At 45.8% G+C, this 25,578-nt stretch overlaps 1 protein-coding gene across 2 annotated transcripts; it reads left to right on the top strand.

Moving 5' to 3' along the window:
• Window positions 1–9,039: 9,039 nt before the first annotated feature.
• LOC143299845 (uncharacterized) lies at window positions 9,040–25,538 on the top strand. Of its 2 annotated transcripts, none has more exons than XM_076613335.1 (4): window positions 9,040–9,586; window positions 14,541–14,734; window positions 18,428–18,657; window positions 21,459–25,538. In XM_076613335.1, the coding sequence occupies exons 2-4, from the start codon at window positions 14,560–14,562 to the stop codon at window positions 22,233–22,235; spliced, it is 1,182 nt and encodes a 393-aa protein (XP_076469450.1). In that variant the 5' UTR covers window positions 9,040–9,586; window positions 14,541–14,559; the 3' UTR covers window positions 22,236–25,538. The 2 variants fall into 2 exon arrangements, with proteins under 2 accessions (XP_076469450.1, XP_076469451.1); XM_076613336.1 differs by having other exon boundaries at window positions 18,467–18,657.
• Window positions 25,539–25,578: the final 40 nt, after the last annotated feature.

Here is a 25,578-nt window from a genome sequence, read left to right on the forward strand (position 1 = left end):
GGGGGGAGGGTGGTGGTGGGGTGGGGGGGGGGAGGATGCTCATGAATCTATCTGTGAATGCGCAGATGACTGAATAGTCCAATCTGCGCATGAAATGTTCGCTGACAGTTGGGGCAGACAAAGACAGGCATATCATTGTCAGGGGGCTTGTTTGCCCGTGACTTTCTGGCCTGCCTCTTCTGAATAGCTGCTGCAGTCCTGTTGGCCTCGCACAACTTGGCACCTTTGTGCACAGCAGCGCGCCATTTGTCACGGTCCACTGCAGATTCCTCCCAGGAGTCAGGGTTGATATCAAACGCTTTAAGAGAGACTTTCAGAGTATCTCTGAAGCGCCTCTTCTGACCTCCGTGTGATCTCTTCCCTTGTTGCAGCTCGCCATAGAAGAGCCTTTTGGGCAGCCGATGGTCTGGCATGCGCGCCACGTGTCCAGCCCAGCGAAGCTGGGACTGCATCAGGATGGTGAAGATGCTGGGAAGGGTGGCTTTTGCGAGCACCTCTGTGTCTGGGGTCCTGTCTTGCCACCTGATATTCAGTAGCTTCCTGAGACATGTTGTGTGGAAGTGGTTCAGCTTCTTGGCATGTCGTTGGTACACTGTCCAAGTTTCGCAGGCGTACAGTAGTGTGGGGAGAACTACTGCTCTGTAAACCTTTAGCTTGGTCTCAAGACTAATGCCTCTTCTGTTCCAGACATTTGCACTGAGTCTGCCAAAAGTTGCGCTTGCAACAAGGTATCAGTATCAGTAGCTCAAGGAGGCGTCACTGCGTTCGGACAAATCCATATACGCTACACCACATGATGCCGAATCCTGCAAGAAAACACCAACCTCAGGCACTGTCAATCAAATCTCACTTCCATAAATGCAAAAACAACAACAAAAAACAACAACAACAAAAAACACCAACATCAGGCACTATCAATCAAATCTCACTTCCATTGATGCAAACAACAACAACAACAACAACAAAAACAACAACAAAAACAAAAACAAAAAACAAAACAAAAAAACAACAACAACAAATAAACAAAAAGTAAGAAAACATCCCTGGGAACCATGCTGACGGGAGATGGACTTTAAACGCGGTAATAAGACAAGCCAAAGAATAACGAATCACGTTGGCTATCTCAAATTGCAACTCTCACAAACAACTTGAATGCCATTGAACATAGAAATAATCAGTTTCGGTACTTTGTAAATGCACTAGGTCCTGTTTGTTTTTCTATCACCGACCTCATCCCTCACACTGTGCGTGTGCGCGCGCGTGTGTGTGTGTGTGCGCCTGTGCGTGCGTGCATGTGCGAGCGTACGTGCATGTGCGGTGTGTGATTTCCTTTAATTCCGTCAGAAACACTTTGACCCATTAATGCCCAGAGCGGCAGATCCGTGCATGGTTTGCTGTTGAGCTACTTCAGTCGTCTCTTCCTAAACTTTCTGAATGTTTGTACCCTGTATATAAAGACGTTTTCTACGGCCAACTTACAGCTTTTGGCGTCCATGTCCATCACGGTACTGAGTACTACTGCACAGATGTAGCCTATGCAATAGACGAGATCGATGCCGGCTGCCACGGACTGGATTTAAAAAATATATAAGTAAAGTTCTGTGTGTGTGTGTGTGTGTGTGTGTGTGTGTGTGTGTGTCAGTGTGCGTGTGCATGTCAGTGTGTCCCAGTGTGTGTGTGTGCCGTGTGTGTGTGTGTGTACACTCCTTGGAACCATGCCGCGGCTCACCGTGACGGTACCAGAGACTATGGACTGAACTGAGAAAGCGGCGGGAATCGCCGGACAGGCAGGACAGGCCCGGATGGCAAACGAACCACACAAGCATTGTCAATCACGCACAGACTACTCGAATAACAATGACCAACGAAATAGCTACAGAAAAGGCCAGCCGGCTTAACACGTACAGAATAAATGCAATAATGAATCAAGTGGCCAGCCAGGGACCGTTCAGCGACCCCTAGCATGATGCCGAATCCTGCAGACCTAACCTCAGGCAATATCAACCAAATTTCATTGCTATTAATAATAACATATATAAAAAGAAAAAGAAAAGAAAGGAAGAAGACGGAGAACATTACCGGGAAGTATGCTCACCGGCACTGAGGTGACGAACTGTCAAACTGTCAACACGGTAATCAAATCAAGCCAAAGAGAAACGAACCACGTTTTTGGAGCGACTCGCACAGACGACTTTAATCAGTGCTACTGAATAAAGACATTATATTGTAACGTTGCCGGCAAATGCGCTAAGTTTAGTTTTTCTCTTATCAACCAGCTCTGCGAGTCAAACTTGAATATATCAATCTCGGGAATCTTTCAGAGCTTTGAGCTACACTTGAAGACAAGTTACATCCGTGTATCCATTTTTCTAATATATGGATACCCCCTTTACCCTGTAAATGTGCGGCAGTGTGTGTGCGTGCGTGCGTGTGTGTGTGTGTGTGTGTGTGTGTGTGTGTGTGTGTGTGTGTGTGTGTGTGCGCCAGTGTGTGTGTGTGTGTGTGTGCGCGCCAGTGTGTGTGTGTGTGTGTGTGTGACGTTGTGTCAGTGTGTGTGTGCGCGCGCGCGCGGATGTGTATCTGACTTCCTCTATTTCAGAACCACCATCAACTTAAAACGTACAGAACGGAAATACAACTAGGAATCAAGTGACCCGGCCAGCCAGGGAACGTTCAGCGGCCCCTAGCATGATGCCGAATCCTGTCACGTAGGGAACCCTAACCTCAGCACTATCAACCAAAATTCTGACTGTCATTGACGAAAAAAAAAAAGAAAAAAAAGAAAGTAAGAAAATATCCCTGGGAACCATGCTGACTGGATTGACTTTGAACGCGGTCGAATCACATATCTACTGCAATTGCCATTGAACAAAGAATGAATAATTTCAGTACTTTGTAAATGTGCCAGGTCCTATTGTTTTTCTGTCACCGAATTCATCCCACAACCTGTAAGTGTGTGCCGGTGTGTGTGTGTGTGTGTGTGTGAGAGAGAGAGAGAGAGAGAGAGAGAGAGAGAGAGAGAGAAAGACCTCCTCTACTTCAGAACCGCCTTGATCCATTAAATCAAAGAACGGCACCCGCATGCTTGGTTTGTTACTGAGCTCCATAAGTCGTCTTTTCCTAAACTTTCTGGATGTTTGTAGCCTGTATATAAAGGGTTTTCTTGGGCCAGCTCAGAGCTTTTGGACGTCCATGCCAATACTGCACAGCCGGATGTATGCGGCAATAGACGAGATCTATGTCACTGATAGGATTAAAAAGCATATCTCGAAAGGGTGTGTGTGTGCGGGTACGCGCGCGAGTGTGTGCGTGTGTGTGTGTGCACGCCTGTGTGTGTATGTTTATAAACACTCCTAGAAACCATGCTGACCACAGACATACTGTAAGAAGGCAGGAACGGGACAGGCCCAGGGCAAACAATGTTTTGTCATTTTCGCACTGATGACTCGAATGCCAATGAACAACGAAACAGTTGTCGAAAAGGCCAACTTCAAACGTACAGACGAAATACATTTAGGAATCGAGTGACCCGGCCAGCCAGGGACCGTTCAGCGACTCCTAGCATGATGCCGAATCCTGCAGGCCTAACCTCAGGCACTATCAACCAAATTTCATTGCTATTCATAATGACATAGCGGAAAAAAAGAAGATAAAGAAAAAAAAAGGAAGAAGAAGTTGGAGAACATTGTTGGAAAGTATGCTCACCGTGAGGTGACGAACTGTCAACACGGTAATCGAATCAAGCCAAAGAGAAACGATTGATGGGAACACTCACCTGAGGGATCTTGGGGGGGGGGGGGGGGGGGGGGGGGGGGGGAATAGTTACGCTCCCTTTAACCGGAGTGCAAGCGTGCACTGATGATTCTTGCTTTGGTACCGCCCCCCCCCCCGTCCCCCCCCCCCTTTTTTTTTTTTAAATGTCCCTCTTTTTTTTTTAAATGTCCCATGGGGGTGGGGGGTCGAAGTCGAAGTCGAAGTCGAAATATTTTAATTGTCAGACCACAGATCCATAACAATGGAGTTCGCAAGGACAAACAGAATTATTACAGAGAACTGATGAATATTAGGACAACCATTGAACTACATGGGCACTGGGGGTGGGGGGTGGGGGGGGGGGCAGAACAGGAGAGAAGAAGAACGACAGGTGGAATATAGGCTGACATCTAAATTACTATTCTTCAGTCAGTTCAAATAATTTACTGGTTTCGTCGCATTTTAAATAGGCTACCCTGCATAATCGAAGTGATGTGTGCTTGGATTTCAAAGGACACCAGCAATAAAAACTATCATCCCAGAGGGCAATGCCAATACAGAGAGAGAGAGAGAGAGAGGGAGAGAGAGAATCATTCATTTCCGTATGATTTGATGAGAAAAAAATAGACAACTAATTAAATAAGGAAAAATATAAAACTTAAGCATGCCTTCATCGTTGTTGATGATCTGTGTGTGTGTGTGTGTGTGTGTGTGTGTGTGTGTGTGTGTGTGTGTGTGTGTGTGTGTGTGTGTGTGTGTGTGTGTGTGTGTGTGTGTTGTGTGTGTGCGTGCGTGTGCGTGTGTCAGTGCGTGCGTGCCAGTGTGTGTGTGTGTGTGTGTATGTGTGCGCGCGCGCGTGCGTGCGCGCGCGCGTGTGTGTGTTGGAGACAGATCGAGAGGGAGAATCTGCGCATGCATGGATTGTCCAGCTAAAATGCACACAGGGGAGGCTATAAAAAAAAAAGAAAGAAACTTTTGTGACGTTATTTTGGTTTGCTCCCTTCCGTTGAAATGGGTGTGGAAGGGGTTGGGGGTGGGGGGCAATATCCTATAAATCACCATGACCTCGGATAGCGTTTATCCCCACCCCCACACCCCCCCCCCTCCACCTCCCTTCTTCACTGGACCGACATCTCCCTTTGGAGATGTGTCTCCGTCTGTCATTCTTTTCTTTCTCCTCCTCACCGTTGTTCATCTCATCAGCTTCTTTCTCCTCTTCTCATCACTGGTTGTCTCTCAGACGTCTCTCTCTCTCTCTCTCTCTCTTTCTCGTTTTCACCATCTTTCTTCGTTCTCTACGCCATTCTCTTGGTTCTGAGTTGAATGCACGGTTCTACTGTACTGAATGTAAGTTTTCAGTGATTGTAGGTTTGAGCACAGTTCATGAAGATATAGATACACACACACACACACACACACACACACACACACACACACACATATATATATATATATATGTATGTATATATATATATATATAAATACACCTCTTTTTTTTCTTTTTTTCTTTTTCACCCTTCGGTGTCTGAGTAGGTGAGTTGGTTGAGCGCCGAGCTCGCAATCAGTAAGTTGTAGGTTCGATTCCTCAGTGGACGCCTCCAAATGCGAAAAAACGGTAGAAAATAGTAGAAATGCTCTGATGCGCGTGTACGCTGGAAAAAAAAAAGTTAAGAAATGAGAAAGATCAGTTTAAAGCAAATTAAGTCCCCTAGCATTAATTACAGAGTAATTTCCCTTTTTTACTATCTGCACCAAAACGTTTGCAAAATAAATAAAACTTCCATGCTTAGCAAAAGAAGTTCCTGTTTGAACAAAAAATGATAATAATGACTGCTCTTGTTGTTGGGTCAGAATATCAGATTTAAAGTGCCAAGTGAGAATACAAAAAATATAAATATAACAGTAAATGCAGTTTGCATATTATTAGGCTTCTTTTTTTTCTTTTTTTTTTTTTTGGTGCCCATCCCAGAGGTGCAATATTGTTTTAAACAAGATGACTGAAAAAAACTAAATTTTTCCTATTTTTATGCCTAATTTGGTGTCAACTGACAACTGAAGTATTTGCAGAGAAAATGTCAATGTTAAAGTTTACCACGGACACACACACACACACACACACACACACACAGAGACAACCGAACACCTGGTTAAAACATAGACTCACTTTGTTTACACAAGTGAGTCAACAAACAAACAAACAAAAAATCACTGATGTTGGGGTCAGCAAGAGCGCCATCTGTGGCATGGTTTTCCCTCCTAACAACCGTTCTGCGCCTTCATGTCAATAACGCCACACAAATGTGCGCACTATGGTACACCTTGCACTTACACTCCTCTTACTGACGTTGTGCCGACAGGTTGTCAGATATTGACCTATGTATAGTATTTTCGCGGTGACATGCCCTGTGAGAACACCGGCGATGACATTTGTGGTCACGCCGATAAAGATCTTTCCATGAATTAAGCCGTAAACCAAGTTAGCTTCCAACTTTAGCACCGAAATGGTGCAGTATTACATCGATTAGATGGTAATAAAACGCGCTATGAAATGCGGCTGTCCAAAGTGGGTGAAGGGAAGTTTGAGGTGGTACAGGTTTTCAGGTGCTGACTGTCACAAATGAGATGCCAAATCCACGCTTAAACCAGTTCATCATTTGCCTCTCCAGCTTCACCTCTGGTCCGTACTATCGGGAGCTTGCATCACAGTGGACAAGCACTGATCAAAGGAGGGAGAAACGAGCATTAGGAGGCGCTGCTCAATACTAGAAACATAACTCTTTTCTCACATACCTCAGTGGATGTGCGGCTTGGACATTCCTACCCCTGAATCGCCTGTACAAAGCTTTGTGGCTTGGACAGTCCTACCCCTGAATCGCCAGTAAAAAGCTTTGTGGCTTGGACAGTCCTACCCCTGAATCGCCAGTAAAAAGCTTTGTGGCTTGGACAGTCCTACCCCTGAATCGCCAGTAAAAAGCTTTGTGGCTTGGGCATTCCTACCCCTGAATCGCCAGTAAAAAGCTTCGTGGCTTGGACAGTCCTACCCCTGAATCACCAGTAAAAAGCTTCGTGGCTTGGACATTCCTACCCCTGAATCGCCAGTAAAAAGCTTTGTGGCTTGGACATTCCTACCCCTGAATCGCCAGTAAAAAGCTTTGTGGCTTGGACATTCCTACCCCTGAATCGCCAGTAAAAAGCTTTGTGGCTTGGACATTCCTACCCCTGAATCGCCAGTACAAAGCTTCGTGGCTTGGACATTCCTACCCCTGAATCGCCAGTACAAAGCTTTGTGGCTTGGACAGTCCTACCCCTGAATCGCCTGTACAAAGCTTCGTGGCTTGGACATTCCTACCCCTGAATCGCCAGTACAAAGCTTCGTGGCTTGGACATTCCTACCCCTGAATCGCCAGTACAAAGCTTCGTGGCTTGGACATTCCTACCCCTGAATCGCCAGTAAAAAGCTTTGTGGCTTGGACAGTCTTACCCCTGAATCGCCAGTAAAAATCTTCGTGGCTTGGACATTCCTACCCCTGAATTGCCAGTAAAAAGATCTGTGGCTTGGACAGTCTTACCCCTGAATCGCCAGTAAAAAGCTTCGTGGCTTGGACATTCCTACCCCTGAATCGCCTTACAATGCTTCGTGGCTTGGACATTCCTACCCCTGAATCGCCTTACAATGCTTCGAGGCTTGGATCTGCAAACCAGCGCTGATGACGATCAACGACCACTGCGTTGAAACATGCATGGCTGTCCGGGACGTCATCAACGGCAGATTCCCGCGCCCATTGTGGAATGACTCCCAGAACATGCCACACGACATCATCACTACCAACGACGCACTGTGATCTCAGCACATCCCAACATTCACAAAATTGTGCGCGACTTTGCAGAAGAAAATGATCGGGCTGGAAATGAACTCTGGAACTCTGGAAAGGATTAGATATGTTTTTGTCAATATGCTAAAGACTGAAAGAAATGCATGATCATTTGCAGTTCATGTTTAGAATGCACATACCAATGTTAACGTTCTCTTACATGTTGATATGGAAGCTATTGAAGTGTGAACTGTAAGAATGACCAGGAGATAAAAGGTCTGCAGCAAGATGACACGAGTGAGACAGGACAAACAGAGAAAGCAAAATGATTTCAAACGACAGTAGCCACAAAGTCGGCAAACATCACCAACTTTCACCTTCTAGAAGACGCCATAGGACTCATAGACTATTATCCTTTCTCGTTCGTGGGCTGCAACTCCCACGTTCACTTGTATGTACACAAGTGGCCTTTTACATGTATGACCGTTGTAGGCAGCCATACTCAGTCCATATTCGGGGGTGTACATGTTGGGTATGTTCTTGTTTCCATAACCCACCGAATGCTGACATGGATTACAGGATCTTTAACGTGCGTATTTGATCTTCTGCTTGCGTATACACACAAAGGGGGTTCAGGCATATGCCGGTCTGCAAATAGGTTTACATGGGAGATCGGAAAAATTTATCCACCATGTGCCATTACCAAGATTCGAACCCGGGACCCTCAGAAAATGGGGCAGAAATGAATCTTTTGATCTTCTGTGTGCCTGGCCTGGAATGCCAAGAAGCACTTGTCTCAGGGCGTTTTTCAGTACTGCATGTTCATTGATTCATGTGTGTGCCTGTGGTGTGCTTGCCTGCTCAAGTGTGACTGATACTGGTGACAGATGAATGAAGGAAAAAAACCCAAAAAACACGATTGATTTTTTTCGCTTCCACTGTGTGTCATATGTGCGCATCTTTTTTTTTCTCTCTCTCGTTATATATGTGGTTCGCCAAATTCTATCGTCCTGTTTGTAATCACAGATTTTGCCACACCTAATTTTCAGTACTGAGATAATAATGTTATTCCGATTCTTTTTCTGATGTCACATGCTAGAGAGAGAGGGGGGGGGGGAGGAATAAGCCACTAACTTATCGGATATGCTCCCCCGTTCTGATGTGAAATCCGAACAAGAGGGTGCGACAGCTTGTTACACCAGGTGGAGGGATTCCGGAACGGCCGGGGGAAAGGGGTGGGTGTGGGGGTGCAGGGGAGGGGTGGTGGTGGTGCAGGGGTAGGAGATAGGGGGTAGGAGCCATAGAGTTGTGCGTCAGCAACACTTACACGATATAAATATACATAATAGACAGTGTGAGAATGCTACAACCTGAGTGTGCGATTAGACACACACACACACACACACACACACACATATATATATATATATGTGTGTGTGTGTGTGTGTGTGTGTGTGTGAAACAGATCTGAAACACAAGCACGCGCACATACACAAACGTGTGTGTGTGTTAATGTGCGTGAGTGTTCGTGTCTTTCAGAATCTACTTTCGATTTCCTTTGAATAGACAGCGATGCCCCACAAAGCAGTTGTTGTTCTTTAACAATTAACTCAGACCTTCCATCTTCAGGTTAAGATAACTTTTTTTTTTTTACTTTGCCACACACACAGACACGCGCGCGTGAGCGTGCACACTACGTTGCAAGCACGCACATACTAGGCAGACGCGCAAGACAGACACATAAGGAAATAATAGTGCAATCAAAGCGGGCCCTCAATAGTCTAGTTCAGCTGTCGCTTCTGTGCAAACAATAGCGCCTCAACAATGCGCGAGCGATATTGCAAAAACCCACTGCGTACAGCACAGCGCTGAAGTGGGGCTAGTGCTGCCTGGTTTTCTCAGTGTGACGGCTGGAGTCTTTGTCACACGGGGCCTTGCCATCCTATCCAGCTTCAGGTCGCTCTTCACATCTCTAGCTTCTACCGTGGGATCGCTAGCGGCCGGCCTACAATCCTGTAAAGGTAATTACAATTTGTCCAATTTGTACATTTGTGTTTTCGGCCGTTGTCTGTTTGCCATCATGACTAAACATTAACTATGGTAGGTCCTACAGATCCTCTGTGTCTGTGTAACTGGTCGTCATCATCGCTGTTTCTAACTGTAAATTCATCGATTTTGTTTGTTTTGTTTTGTTTATTTTCATTGGGTGGGAATAGAGAAAGTGTCAGAGAGGGGTGAGGGAGTCAAATTTACTGACAATGCATTCTTTAAAAATTAATGACGGTCACTGGTCTTTTGATGACTGAAATGATATAAAAACGTTTTTTGCTGTTTAATTTTCATTCTTTATAACCGAACATTACATGGTGCAAACATGTGTTCATTAATTACAATTCTAAGCTGCGCTGTGGAATCTGCCGAGTTCGGCTACAACTGACGGGAAAGATTGAAGAAACAGTGTGGCACACCTTTTTGGGGATAGCAAATATGTATGACCCGTAAGAGAGATGAAGGATGATCGCTTACGGAACTATACTCTTTTTCTGATTGCCTAATCTTATGGCAGGTTTGTAACAAATGCAAAACTTAATTCATGGTCATACAACTAGCTTTCATCTGGTCTGTTATACTGATTAGCTGACTCTTCACTTTTCCGGTCGCCAGATACATCAAGTCAGTTACACAGAACCCCTCCTCACTCCCCTCACGCACACACACACACACACACCTTCCGGGGAGGCTGTAAACTTTCAAACGTTGGCAGGGACGGGGCTGAATAGATTTCGTACGCCACACGAACGCAGTTTGAGACCTTTATGTTTACAACCCAGCTGGTTGATTCACTGTGGTTATCACAGCAACACATTGACACTGAAAGTTCATGACTCCTCAGCCTTTTTCTTGACGTCATCCAAAGATCCGGTTTGTGACGATTCCTAGAACAGTGTGAGCTCAATGTGTAAATACCTCTTCTGTTCCACTGCCTCACCGTCTTCTTTTTGGTCGGACGGACAGGGGTATAACCTGGCTGAAAACATTTCGGTCAAAAACATCAATAATATCATATTCTAAGAAGAATCCAGGGAAATAACATTCATGTTAAACTTCTTTTTCGAAAATACACTTTAACATTGAATAGGCTACGCGAACTTAAGAGGGAGAAAAATCCTTGCGCTTACAAAGCAGTGGAACTGAAAAGGGACAAATATGTTCACTGAAACAGGGAAGAATCGGCAAGTAGACAGAATCAAGCACAGCGAACTTACGTGGCTCTTACGGGACCGATTTTTTTTTCTCCTTTATATTATCTCCTACGAGGACGCTTAAAAGCAACAACAGTTACTGCAGCAACGACAACGACAGAAAACAATATTGGTGGAAACATTGAAAACCAGTTGTTTTTCTTCCCCAGCACTTTATCGCACCTTATACAGCAAAATCAGTCCAGTAAAATAAATACAAGTTTGGTCAAAACAAATTTCTGCTTTTGAAAGCTTTGTCTGAGACAAAAGTTTATAGGTATTTTATTCCTTTCTTGCACATTCACAGTGGTTGTAATTCAATTATCAATGGTTTCTCCAGTCAATGGGAAACCATTTACAGCTTAGTCTTTTGTGAAGGACTATGACTCTCAAACTGGGAGGCAAAATTGCACTGGCTCTTAGTGCTGCAGCCTTGTGGGCTAGTTGGCCTTTGGGAACCATCCCAACGCCAACTGTCCTAAAACCCTCTTGGCCGAGAGAGTGGGGATGTACTTGGCCAAGACACTCTCCACTATAATCAAATTCTAGCCCAGATAGTCGGGACAGCAGTTGCCTCCTCTGCCGTTCTGATGGTCATAGTCGGACACGACTGACTATCATAATTCAATGCTATCAAATTTTCTAAGAAAAAACACACAGTCCGTCAGCCGGAGTGGGCTGACCTACACAAATCACATGTCGTAGAAATAAACGCCTGGGTCACTTATAGATTAGTGCAAATTAATTAGGGACTGTCTGTGTGTTCAACCTACCAATGCACGTGCAAGATCAATGAAGGGTTGCGCCACTTGAAAGATCTGCCGTCGTTCAGCTCAATAAATGCCAGATGTTGAACTAGGTCACCGAAATTGTCAAAGTTGGCTACCACCAGTTTACAAGCATTCTTGTTGCTGGTATCAATGCATGAGTGCATCAAATGTTGGGATAACCCCATAACTCACAGTATCCTTTTAATGTAAAAACAACAACAACAACAACCAAACTATGAATTTCCTGCCACGAGTCTTTCTATTTGTCTGTTTCTGTCGTCTATTTACATTTTCACACTGGAACTGAACGACTAGAAACCATGGTAACAATCACTAGTACTGACTGACAGAGAAAGATCATCAGTGAAAGGTAGACAAAAAGAATCTTGGAAGAAGTCGACTTACATTTGATATAAAAAAAATAAAAAAAAGAAAAAAAAAGTGAGATCATCACTTCATCCCCCACCCAGTTCTGCATCGTTTTCATTTCCAATCCGAAAGTTCCACGGTCTTTGCAATTATATTCTTAAATAGACTCCGTTTGATTAAGAGCATCCACCCTATCTTCCACCTCACCACCACTCACCGAAAACAAACACACAAACATTAACAAAAAGAGGTGGGGTGATTGTGAGTTGAAAATTACCAGGGACTAAAATCTGAGACATCTTCATTGTTATTTCTACTGTCATAGTAGTTGACGGTAGGGCGGAGAAGACCACCCCCTCCTCCTTTTTTCCCTTGATTATATTTACCTGATACTTCGGAGAACATAAAGGTTCATCACATTCATGATTTTTGTCGACACTAGTCCGCATGCGATTGTAGCCGTCAACACAATGTGTCAAATCATCCCGGAATAGCCGCGGGAGTAAAGAACCTGTATTTAGCGTACTGACACAACTTGAGTAACATCGCGTCGATGAAAGCAGTTTGTAGGTACCACACCCAAGACCGACCGAACACGGGCAACACTGGGGGAAAAAATGAACTGTGGAATTAACGGACAACACTGGCGGGGAAAACTGAACTGTGGAATTAACGGACAACACTGGGGGAAAAACATGAACTGTGGAATTAACGGACAACACTGGGGGGAAAATGAACTGTGGAATTAACGGACAACACTGGGGGAAAAAACTGAACTGTGGAATTAACGGACAACACTGGGGGAAAAAACTGAACTGTGGAATTAACGGACAACACTGGGGGAAAAAATGAACTGTGGAATTAACGGACAACACTGGCGGGGAAAACTGAACTGTGGAATTAACGGACAACACTGGGGGGAAAAACTGAACTGTGGAATTAACGGACAACACTGGGGGAAAAACTGAACTGTGGAATTAACGGACAACACTGGGGAAAAAACTGAACTGTGGAATTAACGGACAACACTGGGGAAAAAACTGAACTGTGGAATTAACGGACAACACTGGGGAAAAACTGAACTGTGGAATTAACGGACAACACTGGGGAAAAAACTGAACTGTGGAATTAACGGACAACATTGGGAAAAAAAACTGAACTGTGGAATTCCTGTTAAGACCAGGCAAAAAGCTATGAATGGCGGAGGGGGGGTGGGGGTGGGGGGGCGCGCGCTCACGTCCAGTATCTTGGAAGAGTGTATTTATCACAAGAGGCAAAATAGGTATTTTAAGGTGTACACCATTAGTAACGTCGAACCTGTTTTAATTACTAAAATTAAAAAGGCTGGGTTTGGCAAGAATCGCATCCTGGTTTACCACAATTGACCAATAAATGTCATATTGTAAATGCCGGGCAGTATAAGTCCCAATACAAACAGGTCAAACTCAGAGGTTAAGCAAACTACAGCAGGTCCACAGTCCATGGTCTGTAGACCAAAGAATCACATCCTGGTTTACCACAACTGACCAATAAATGTCCTACTGTAAATGCCGGGCAGTATATGTCCCAACACGAACAGGTCAAACCCAGAGGTTAAGCAAACTACAGCAGGGTCCTCAGTAGGCCTACATGGTCTGTTGACCAAAGAATCACAAAAGCAAGTTCTGGTACACTGTTCGGAGATCCCACGAAGACGGAAGGTTTACTTAGCTGACAAGTTACAGTCACGACGTTTTGGTGACAACGGCTTCTCCAAGAGAAGAGCCAACACGCCGTGGTGTACGCTAGATATTAGTCAATATTTTTCCCCAACCCCACTATATAGGCATCTACCAACAAGCCCCTCGGTCGCTCTCACACCGAGTCTCTCTTATGACCAACACCCTCAGCTCGCTCTGAGCGGCTCTCTCTCCCGGCGCCCGACACACAAACGTGTGTTGGGACTGCTAGCCCGGGGAGAGCTAAACACGACTCTTCTTTGCACAGCAGGTATGGATCTTTAACATAGCCTCCATATTCTAGGGAGTAGTATTCTGAAGTTAGCGATGCTTAGGATGTTGTCTGCTATGGAAATGCTTTGAGGATGTTGCTTGATTTAGAAATGTTTGATTTCAATAAATTCATTTGTGTAGTAACTACGAATAAATGAGATGCTAGACATTTAATTACTGCCTGTGTCTGTGTTTAACAAATTTATATCTTGCTCCTTCTCTGTATGATTGAAGGTTTGAAGAGCATGTTCGCACACCTTCACTGTGTCATGTCGGGATAGTTCTTCTCGTCTCACTCTGTCTCTCGACCTGGTGCTCTATGTCCTTTTAGTCTATGAATAAAATTAATGTCGTTGCTTACCAGGAAGAAGTTAATTGAAGAGCAAAGCTTCCTTCTTTAGAACAACCAAACTCTCACGCTGTCATGGGGTATAATCCGCGAAAGAATACCCGCGTATTTCCCGTCGTGTAATATATTAATCAAAAGCAGATGTTTCATACAGTTTAGTTTTGTTTGTAACAAGCAAAAAGTTGGGTTTTTTTTTTGGTTGGTTTGTTTGTTTGTTGTTACGCTGTTTTCTGAAACGTGTCTGCGGCCCGCAGTGTCTGCCTGAAGCAGAGGATGAATATCCCGAGGAACGCCATACTGTGGACGTCCTTTCTGGTGGTGATCGTCATCATTGCTCCCGCCCTGCTGGTCCTCAGCCAGTCCGCACTAAGGGTGTGGACAGTGTCAACCAGGGGTCTGCCGTGTGACTGCCAGTGCCGAGGATATCGTGGATCGACAGACTTCAAAGGTGCACTGAGGAAAACAAATATACCCCTTTCTTTTCTTTTTGTGGCTACATTTCGGAGAGGGGAGGGGGGGAGTTGAGGGTGGGGGGGGGAGGGCGAGGGGGAGAGGAGGAGAAGGGGTCAGGGAGTTAGGGAGGGTGGGGGGAGGGAGGAATTCAAAGTTTTTCAATTGTTATTCACCACATACTCCTTCTGGTATGGTACAGTGTACTGAATGACATTTAAAATAAATATTGCATAAGTGATTAATTTATTATCAACATGTAAAAAATATACATAAATTCTCAATTTAACTGAACGAAAAATAGTGATTTGTTTAAAAGCTTCATTTCATCAGATACATCAGAACTGGCATTGTTTCGCTTGTTAGATTAACGACTTCTCTTTTACTAAGTCCATCAGTGAAGTAACTTTCTGTGATTGTAGGCCTACTTAGTAAACATCATTTTATTTCACATTCCACCCTTTATCTACCGAGCTTCCCCCAACTCATCATTCATCCCCCCACCCCCACCCCCAAAACGATTACACTTGAATTTAAAAATCAGTACTCTAACAAAATGTTTGCAGTCAGCAGTATGTGTGACGGGACAATTTCCACCTCCTCCCTCCACATCATAACTGATCCGTTCTGATTTGCCATGAGCAAAAACAACACAACAGAGACTGATACTGAGCACCATCAAACTTCCGTGGACAAACTTCAGTTCGGAAAGAATGGAAAGTGGACATATCAACACTGCACAATAAATAATAATAATGGTATTTATATAGCGCTGGATCTTGTGCAGAGACAAATCAAAGCGCTTTCGCACCAGTCATTTACACGCATGCGTAACTCTAAAACTGTAGAAACTAAAGACAAGGAAGGGCAGGCAAGGGAGGCTATTTTGGGAAGAGGTGGGTTTTAAGGCCAGACTTGAAAGAGCTGAGTGTGGAGACTTGACGAAGCGAAAAAGGAAGTTCATTCCAATCGCAAGGTCCAGAAACAGAGAAAGAACGGCGGCCAATAGTCGAGTGTTTGAATCTGGGTATGCGTAAACGAGGCCGATCGTAGTGAGCGAGATGGAGTGTAGAGGTGAAGGCAGCCGCAGAGATAGGAAGGGGCAGTTTTGTGAATGCATCTATAACATAGAGTGCTGATCTTGTACTTTATTCGGTGTGAGATAGGGAGCCAGTGGAGATGTTGCAAAAGAGGAGTGATGTGCTCAGATCTTTTCTTTCTGAGGACGAGTCGGGCAGCAGAGTTTTGTATGCGCTGAAGGGGCTGAATGGATGAAGCAGGCAGACCAGACAATAGAGAGTTACAGTAGTCAAGGCGAGAAAGAATGAGAGAAACGACAAGTCTAGATGTTGCGTCAGTGGACAGATATTTCCGGACGGCACTGATGCGTCGCAGTTGACAGTAGCAGGACTGGCATGTCTGACTGATAAATTTTTGCATGGACAGTGTATTGTCAAGGACAACACCGAGGTTCCTGACTGACGTGGAAAGAGGGATGGATGTACTGCCAAGTTTGATTGTGTCAATTGTGATGGAAGACAGTTTTTGTTTAGTTCCTATGATCATTGCTTCAGTTTTGTCCGCGTTCAATTGTAACTTAATACCACGTGACAGAACCTTCTGTGATTTATTGACTCACTTGTGTAAACAAAGTGAGTCTATGTTTTAACCCGGTGTTCGGTTGTCTGTGTGTGTGTGTGTGTGTGTGTGTGTGTGTGTGTGTGTGTGTGTGTGTGTGTGTGTGTGTCCGTGTGTCTGTGTGTCCGTGGTAAACTTTAACATTGACATTTTCTCTGCAACTACTTTGTCAGTTGACACCAAATTTGGCATAAAAATAGGAAAAATTCAGTTCTTTCCAGTCATCTTGTTTAAAACAATATTGCACCTCTGGGATGGGCACAAAAAATAAAAAAAAAGAAGCCTAATTATATGCAAACTGCATTTACTGTTATATTTATATTTTTTGTATTCTCTAAACTTGGCACTTTGACCTCTTATTCTGACACAACAACAAGAGGAGTCATTATTATCATTTTTTGTTCAAACAGGAACTTCTTTTGCTAAGCATGGAATTTTTATTTATTTTGCAAACGTTTTGGTGCAGATAGTAAAAAAGGGAAATTACTCTGTAATTAATGCAAGGGGACTTAATTTGCTTTAAACTGATCTTTCTCATCTTAAACATTACATTTTGAAATTATACTCAATACATAAAAAGCTTGGATTTTTTAAAAGTGTATCACAAGTGAGTCTTGAAGGCCTTGCCTCTCTTGTTTATATTTTCATGGAAAGTGGACATATCAACACTCTGCACAATACCACAGAACCCTCTACGGTTTATTTATATTTTAGTCTTTTTTTTCTCTCAAAATAATAATCATTATCTTTGATTTGTTTACGCAGTCTACATCACTGAGCACAACACGTATCATGTGGCTTTGTGTAATGTTAACTTGTTTATCATGTGTTGACGTCTGTGACCGTATCGTGAAGCACACTCGGACTTTGTCTTGGTCTGCGAATGTAACGGTTAAGCTATTTATATGTCGCATTTTATCAGCAAACGTGTCAACAATTAAACAATAAAGTATCTTGTATTTTGTGTCTTGTATACCGATAGCGCTACACAGCAACTGGCCCACCAAACCTACTTGATAGCGCCACGAGGTGTCACGAAAGATAGCAGACATATCTCCTCTGCTGTGTAGCAGTATATCTGGGAGGGGGGGGGGGGGGGGAGAAAGAAAGGGGGGGGGGGGGGAGAAAAGAAAAAAGAAAATTTCTAAATCAATGCCTATTTCATAGACTTAAAAACATTCTTAATGTAAAGGAAACTTGCCGCTGCTAAGATCGTTCGTGCAACACATCCCAGATCCTTAACTCCATACAACATCACAGAACATTACGGCCACGCTTTTTCCTGCTGTGTTGGATAATTAACACTGATGCACTGGTCGATTTATTGATGTACGTGTGCGTTTTTGTGTGCGCACTTGTTGTTGTTGTTGTTGTTTCATCGATTTTACGTCTGTTCACTAACAGCGAGAGGTCTGGGAGAAAAATAAATTATAAAAAAAGGGGGGGGGGGGGGGGTGTTGTTGTGAGGATTGGAAATGAAAGGGTGGTTGTGGTAAAATGAAATGGATATGGGAAAAAGTGGCCTGTGTGTTTCTTTTCTCTGTGTGTGTGTGTGTGTGTGTGTGTGTGTGTGTGTGTGTGTGTGTGTGTGGTCCAAGGCCGTGTGTGTGTGCGTGTGTGTGTGTGTGTGTGTGTGTGCGCGCGAGTGCGTGTGTTTGTGTGCGTGTGTGTGTGTGTGTGTGTGTGTGGGGGGGGTGTCCACGGCCATGTGTGTGCCCAAGGCCGTCTCTCTGTGTGTGTGTGTGTGTGTGTGTGTGTGTGTGTGTGTGTGTGCGTATGTGTGTGTGTGCGTGCGTGCGTATGTGTGTGTGTGTTCATATGTGTGTGCGCTTACGATTTTCTGCAAAGTGCGAGCGCGCGCACATGTGTCTACGAACTGAGATACTCCTCGTTTAGTCCTAAACAAGTTAATTCAATGTGCCCGTGTTGATTTACCATGTTGGGTTTATAGATTATGATGTACGTATTGGATTAACGTAACTGACTACCCCTGTCGATGGGTTATTAGACTGATGTAGTATAAACAACCAACCACATCGATCGACCGCCACAGGCAAGGTCCGCTTTCACCCACCCCTTAATGCGTCATCAGAGGACGCGCGCACGTCACGGGAGGTGAACGTCACGGTGACGTCACTGGCGGAGGGGACGGCGCGGCCCGAGGTGGTCCTGTTCAGCACGTGGGTTAGCCGCCCCTACAAGCGGGTCATCCACGACAACGTGCTGGGCATGTGGCCCCTCATCTCCCCGGCCTCCTTCACCTGCCTGCTCTTCTCGGACGAGGTGAGCTGTTCAAGGCTCCTGTTAGAGAGACGGACACAAGCACACGTAGTATCTATATCAGTGGCGCCAGACTCTCTGCATAAAGGGCTCAAAGCGCCTCATGTGATACAATAAATGTACAGTGATGCACAATAACACACAGCTACACAAACAACGACGACGACGACAACAGCAACAACACACACACACTCACACACACACACGCACACACACACACACACACACACACACATATATATATATATATATATATATATATATATATTCATCGTATTTTTATGGCGCAAACTCCGGATATGATGGACCCTAGGCGCTTCACATGAAACAATATATATACAACAGTGCTTGATAACATACCGCACCACGGAAAACAAACAAACACACACACACACACACACACACACACACACACACACACAAGCACACAGATAGAATGAACCGCACAGACAGACACAGAGCATCCACACAGACCAAGACTCAAGAATTGCTGGCTGTCCTACTCTTCCATGTCCTCCTTCCCCGGTCTGCTATGCCCTCCCCCCCCCCCCCCCCCCCCCCCCCCCCCCCCCTCCTACTCCCATTAGCACCCGTCCGACTACACTCTCCATTTCCCGACCTCCTACCCCCTGCACTAACCATCCATCTGACCGAATCAGCTGCAGACGTTTCACATACAGGCACACACATGGGAGAGTAGGGCGGGGAGGGGAGGGGGGTTGGGGGGATGAGAAAGTCGGGGGTGTGGGGATATGGGGGGGGGGGGGATGAAAGAGTAGAACAGGGGGGTGGGGGGGTGGAGGGAGGGGCGGGGGAAATGGGGGAATGGGAGAGTAGGGCGGGTGGGGGGGATCGGGGAGGTGAGAGAGTAGGAGAGGGGGAAGATGGGTGGGATGGGAGAGTAGGACAGGGGGGAGATGGGTGGGATGGGAGAGTAGGACAGGGGGGAGATGGGTGGGATGGGAGAGTAGGACAGGGGGGATATGGGTGGGGATGGGAGAGTAGGACAGGGGAGATATGGGTGGGGATGGGAGAGTAGGACAGGGGGGGATATGGGTGGGATGGGAGAGTACGACAGGGGGGGATATGGGTGGGATGGGAGAGTAGGACAGGGGAGATATGGGTGGGGATGGGAGAGTAGGACAGGGGGGGATATGGGTGGGATGGGAGAGTAGGACAGGGGGGAGATGGGTGGGATGGGAGAGTAGGACAGGGGGGGAGATAGGTGGGATGGGAGAGTAGGACAGGGGGGATATGGGTGGGATGGGAGAGTAGGACAGGGGGGGATATGGGTGGGATGGGAGAGTAGGACAGGGGGGGAGATAGGTGGGATGGGAGAGTAGGACAGGGGGGGAGATGGGTGGGATGGGAGAGTAGGACAGGGGGGAGATGGGTGGGATGGGAGAGTAGGACAGGGGGGATATGGGTGGGATGGGAGAGTAGGACAGGGGGGATATGGTGGGATGGGAGAGTAGGACAGGGGAGATATGGGTGGGGATGGGAGAGTAGAACAGGGGGGGGACATGGGTGGGATGGGAGAGTAGGACAGGGGGGATATGGGTGGGATGGGAGAGTAGGACAGGAGGGATATGGGTGGGATGGGAGAGTAGGACAGGGGGGAGATGGGTGGGATGGGAGAGTAGGACAGGGGGGAGATAGGTGGGATGGGAGAGTAGGACAGGGGGGAGATGGGTGGGATGGGAGAGTAGGACAGGGGGGAGATGGGGGGATGGGAGAGTAGGACAGGGGGGAGATGGGGGGATGTGAGAGTAGGACAGGGGGGAGATGGGTGGGATGGGAGAGTAGGACAGGGGGGAGATGGGTGGGATGGGAGAGTAGGACAGGGGGGAGATGGGTGGGATGGGAGAGTAGGACAGGGGGGAGATGGGTGGGATGGGAGAGTAGGACAGGGGGGAGATGGGTGGGATGGGAGAGTAGGACAGGGGGGATATGGGTGGGATGGGAGAGTAGGACAGGGGGGATATGGGTGGGATGGGAGAGTAGGACAGGGGGGATATGGGTGGGATGGGAGAGTAGGACAGGGGGGAGATGAGGGGATGGGAGAGTAGGAGAATAGGACGGGGGTGGGAGGGGCATAGTGGTGGGGGTTGGAGAGTAGGACGGGTTGCGGGGGTGGGGGGGGGAGATGGGATGGGATGGGATATGGTCGGAGAATGGATGGGATGGGAGAGTAGGGTGGGGGTGGGGTTATGGAAGAGTAGGGCGGTAAGGGTGGGGGGGGGGCTGTGGGGGGAGAGTAGGACGGGGGGTAGGGGGGGTGGGGGCTGTTCGGGGGAGAGTAGGACGGGGGTGGGGGGAGCTGTGGGTGGGAGAGTAGGACGTTGGGTGTGTGTGTGGGGGCTGTGGGGAGGAGAGTAGGACGGGGGTGGGTGGGGGAGGGCTGTGGGTGTGAGAGTAGGACAGGGGGAGGAGGGGGAGGGATGGGCTCGGATGGGAGAGTAGGGCGGGGGAGAGGGGGCTATGGGAGAGTAGTGCAGGGGCGGATCTACGTTTTCATACAATGATTATTCCAAGTTTCACAGCGTAAATTCAACATTGTGCACAGCACCAGTGATGATCACAACTGAAATCTGTATTAATAAACATCAGTGGTGTCACACACCTCCCCATCCCACCAACGAAAGACAAATGAATGTACTGACCAAAATGAATCAACACACAACCCCGTCTCTGATTCCCCGGCCACTCCAATCTTCATCTCTTATGTACCCTCAATGGTGTCGTTCCGAATCGCCTATTCCCGTTTCGAAGAAAGGATGACTAATGATCCTAATTTTGGGCAGGAAGAAGAACGCCACAGAGCAAAGTCCTTCGGTTGGCACACCCCGCCCCTGCCGCGCACTTCCTGCGGAGGCATCCCCATCTTCCGGGAGATGTTCTTCACGACCATGACAACCATGCCCACAGCGCGGATCTTCGGCTTCGTCAACGGCGACCTCCTCTTGGGAGCCACCCTCAGGGACACCCTGCAGGCGGTGCTGGATCGCCCCGAGCTCATGGCCAAGCCTTTGCTGCTGCTTCTCCGTCGCCTCAACGTGCCCTTCCACGTGGAGTTCCGAGTGACGGACTTCCGAAAAGTGGAGGAGTTGAAACTTCGAGGCAAGCCTCTTCTCGATGGTTCGTCTGATGCGTTTTTCACCAACCGCTGGTTTCCGTGGCGGCTTGTGCCGGACATCGTGCCCGGTCGTATCGGCATCGGCATGTGGCTCGTGGCCGCGGCTCGTGCTCTGAATGTGACTGTCATCGATCTGACGGACACGGTGACCACCCTGCACATGACGTCATCAGCAGGGAACGTGGAGAGCCACAAACACGACAACGCTATGTGCAACCGTGAGCTCTACAACCACCTAGGTGTCAAGCCGTCCTCTTGGGCCTGTGGCTTCATTAACTGCGCCCACTTACAGTCCCGGTTCGCCAACAACAGCGGCAATGCTTCTCATGTGCATATTCAGAGCAAAGCCCCAACCACTCTGCCTGATCACTGTAAAAAATGTTTCTTCAACACGAACAAGTTGAAGGAGCTGAGCACGAACAAGTCATCTGATTCAAGGAAATGATCAGTGTGGTACGGCACATGGCTGACTATTACAACGAAACGATCTCTATTGATCTGCTATCAGTTCATGATTTTCCTGACTTTCTTGCTTAAAGCCCAGCCCAGCCCACCACACAGGGCCATATTAGGGCTGCAATATGTGCACAGCATAGAAACAAAGTAGGCTATATACCTACATATAGCAGAAATATTGATGTTATTGCGCAGAAACTTATGTGAGATATGTTATTTCTGCCTTACAATAATCGGGTGTAATCTCTATCATTGAATGATTCATCTGTTTTTTTCGAATTGTATGTCATGATTACATAACACACACACACACACACACACACACACACACACACACACACGTAGCGACAAAGAGAGTGGGGGGTGGGGTGGGGGCAGATATGTAAAAAGATAGACAACAGACAGAAGATGGGTGCAATGCACACACAGAGAGAGAGAGAGAGAGAGAGAGAGAGAGAGGCAGGCAGGCAGGCAGACAGACAGACAGACAGAGGGGGAAAAGGCTTCGACCCGAAGCTACAGTCTCTTGTACTATGTGTATATATATATTTTTTAAATATGCCCTCACTCCTTTTGTCTTGTTTTTTGTCAATGAAAATGTGTGTGTGTATGTGTGTGTGTGTGTGTGTGTGTGTGTGTGTTTGCCGTTCTGTTTTTGAAATACTAGTTGCACACGATATCAGTTTTAAGCCTTTTTTTCTTTCAATACAGGAGTTGAAATTGCAATTGATTAAAAAAGAAAAAAGGGCAACAACACCAAATCCTATAGTTCAGAACTATTTTAATGAATAAAGACTGTTTCGACATTCAAAATAACTGTGTATACTGACACAATGATCATCATCAATCATTCTGAGCCATATAACACATTAACACAAAAAAACTATAAATCATTGTCACTTTCCTTTCAGTCGTTAACATCACCACCCATGTCACCGGCACTAATTTCCCCCTTCTCCGAATTCTGGCTCGAATCCATTTTCACTGATCCTCTTGGGCCCAGCTACATTTTGATTCGATCTCTTCTGTCATGCAGTTGTGGGACAGGTGAATCAAGGTGAGACACCATCTTGATTGGAACCAGTGGGTCCAGTTTCATTTTGATTGGTGCTCTTGGGTCCAGCTCCATTGTGATTGGTGGGGCTCTTGGCTCCAGCCCCACTGTGATTGGTGCTCTTGGTTCCAGCCCCATTGTGATTGGTGCTCTTGGGTCCAGCTCCATTGTGATTGGTTATCTTGGGTCCAGCTCCATTTTGATTGGTGGGGCTCTTGGATCTTGTCCCATTCGATTGGTCATCCCTGACTGAAGCTGCTACTCCTGTAAATAAGAAAAGAGTAAAGAGAGGATGATTTTTTTTTAGCGCATGTGGCTGTGTAATGCATGCCTGCGTGCATGTTCGTGCTCGCAAGGGTATTCGTGCGAGAGAGGGAGGAAGAGAGAGAAAAGTAACAAGGCTGTCAACAACAGTAACAATAAAATGCGACCCTGTTCTAATCCTTTGAAAAATGTGTTTCGTCAATACACGTCATACTCGTGCCTGATCTTTGTGAAAAATTACTTCACCTTCCGAATCAGGTCACCGATTGCTCAGTTGTCAGTGTCTGTTGCAAACATGACACTATATGATTTATCGTTGAAACATGTTCAGAACGAATGCGAACAGAACAGAGAAAAAAATATGGAGTCATTCCAATCTTTATCCATTTTTACACGAGTGCAAACTAACACACATACACACAGTACAAATGTGTGTGTGTGTGTGTGTGTGTGTGTGTGTGAGCAAACAAAACCAAACTGTTTGGCTCACTTTGCAGTCTGCAAAGTTAAAAAAAAAAGTCGTTTTGGAGTGAAAGTATACAAGAAGCAAACAAGTTATAAGGCAAAGAAGGAAGGAAAGTAATAAGGATCAAGAAAAGGTAGGACACAAGAAATGAAAACAAAATACATTAAAAAAAAATTAACAAAATAAAAGGGTACCTACATAAAAATACACCCGAACAGAATACAAAAAAAAGGTCATTTCAACACACCTCATTCGTTCCAGGCATCACTTCAGCCACTGGAAAAGGCACCAGGATTAATGCTGTTTTTGATGTTGCAGCTACAATCACGTTGCTGGTTATGCTTTCCCTTCTTTTTCTTTTCTTTCTTTCTTCAATCTTCTCTGCTGTTGCCGTTATTGTTGCTGCTGCTTTGCTGCATTAATTTTTTTGTTGCTTGTTGTTGTACTCTTGTTCTAGTTGTTGGTGGTGTAGCAGCAGTTGTTCAAGACAATTAAAAGATTAGTATGATGTCGCTGGTGTTGGTGATCTTTGTGACACAACTGAGAAGGAAGTGCTGTTTTCAGTGTTAGTGTTTTAATTTTTTTTTTTTTTAATCGATGTTTTTCGCTGTTTGTCATGGCGTTGGTGGTTTCTAATGTCGTTCTAGGCGTGATATAAAACCTTAACGATTATAAATAACACGCTATAAACAGAAATGTAAAAATGATAAAATTAGTTACCATGCAGTTCCTGCTTCTGTATCTTGGCAACATATCTTTTTCTTTTTTGTTGTTGCAGTTATCCAGCACATACTCACAACATACAATCGCATACTCACAAATAGCCCACATATACGCATGCACTCAATGCCTGCATGAATAGCGCGTTACTTGGGTTATGCTGCTGGTCAAGCAGCTGCTGATGTACGGTATATATATATGTATATATGGATTTGTCCAAACGCAGCGACGCCAACTTGAGAAACTGAAACCTTGGGAAAAGGTTTGAATCGCAAAGTTTGAAACGGAGATCATTATTCTTTCCGAATCCACGTGTAGCCCACCTGTCGTAACTTCAATTGACTGGGCCTTCATATCACCAGCACGGCCATTTCCTGCCTCTGTCGTCTCTCTCTCCCACCGCCACTTGTAGTTAAACATGTACGTTTCAACAAAGCCCTTTCGCTGAATGATGTTTTAATTTTACCTAGCAGCAGGTTTGCAACGGTGTCACTAAAACTCGAAATGACGCGAAAAGACACGAAAAGACGCGAAAAGACACGAAAAGACGCGAAAAGACACGAAAAGACATATGAAAAAAAATGTGAAAACGCGAAAAGACATCCGAAAAGAATGTGAAAATGCGAAAAGACACGAAATGACACGAAAAGTGTCTTTTCACATGTTTTTTCAGATGTGTTTTCGTATCTTTTCGCGTCTTTTCGTGTCTTACTTAAAAGACACGAAAACACATCTGAAAAGACATCAGAATAGATATTCCAGGACTTTTCATGTCTTTTCACATTCTTTTCCGGTGTCTTTTCGCATTTTAGTATGGCACGGTGTCAC

This window comes from Babylonia areolata, chromosome 25 (genome assembly GCF_041734735.1).
Source record: "Babylonia areolata isolate BAREFJ2019XMU chromosome 25, ASM4173473v1, whole genome shotgun sequence".
Lineage (NCBI taxonomy): Eukaryota > Metazoa > Mollusca > Gastropoda > Neogastropoda > Buccinidae > Babylonia > Babylonia areolata.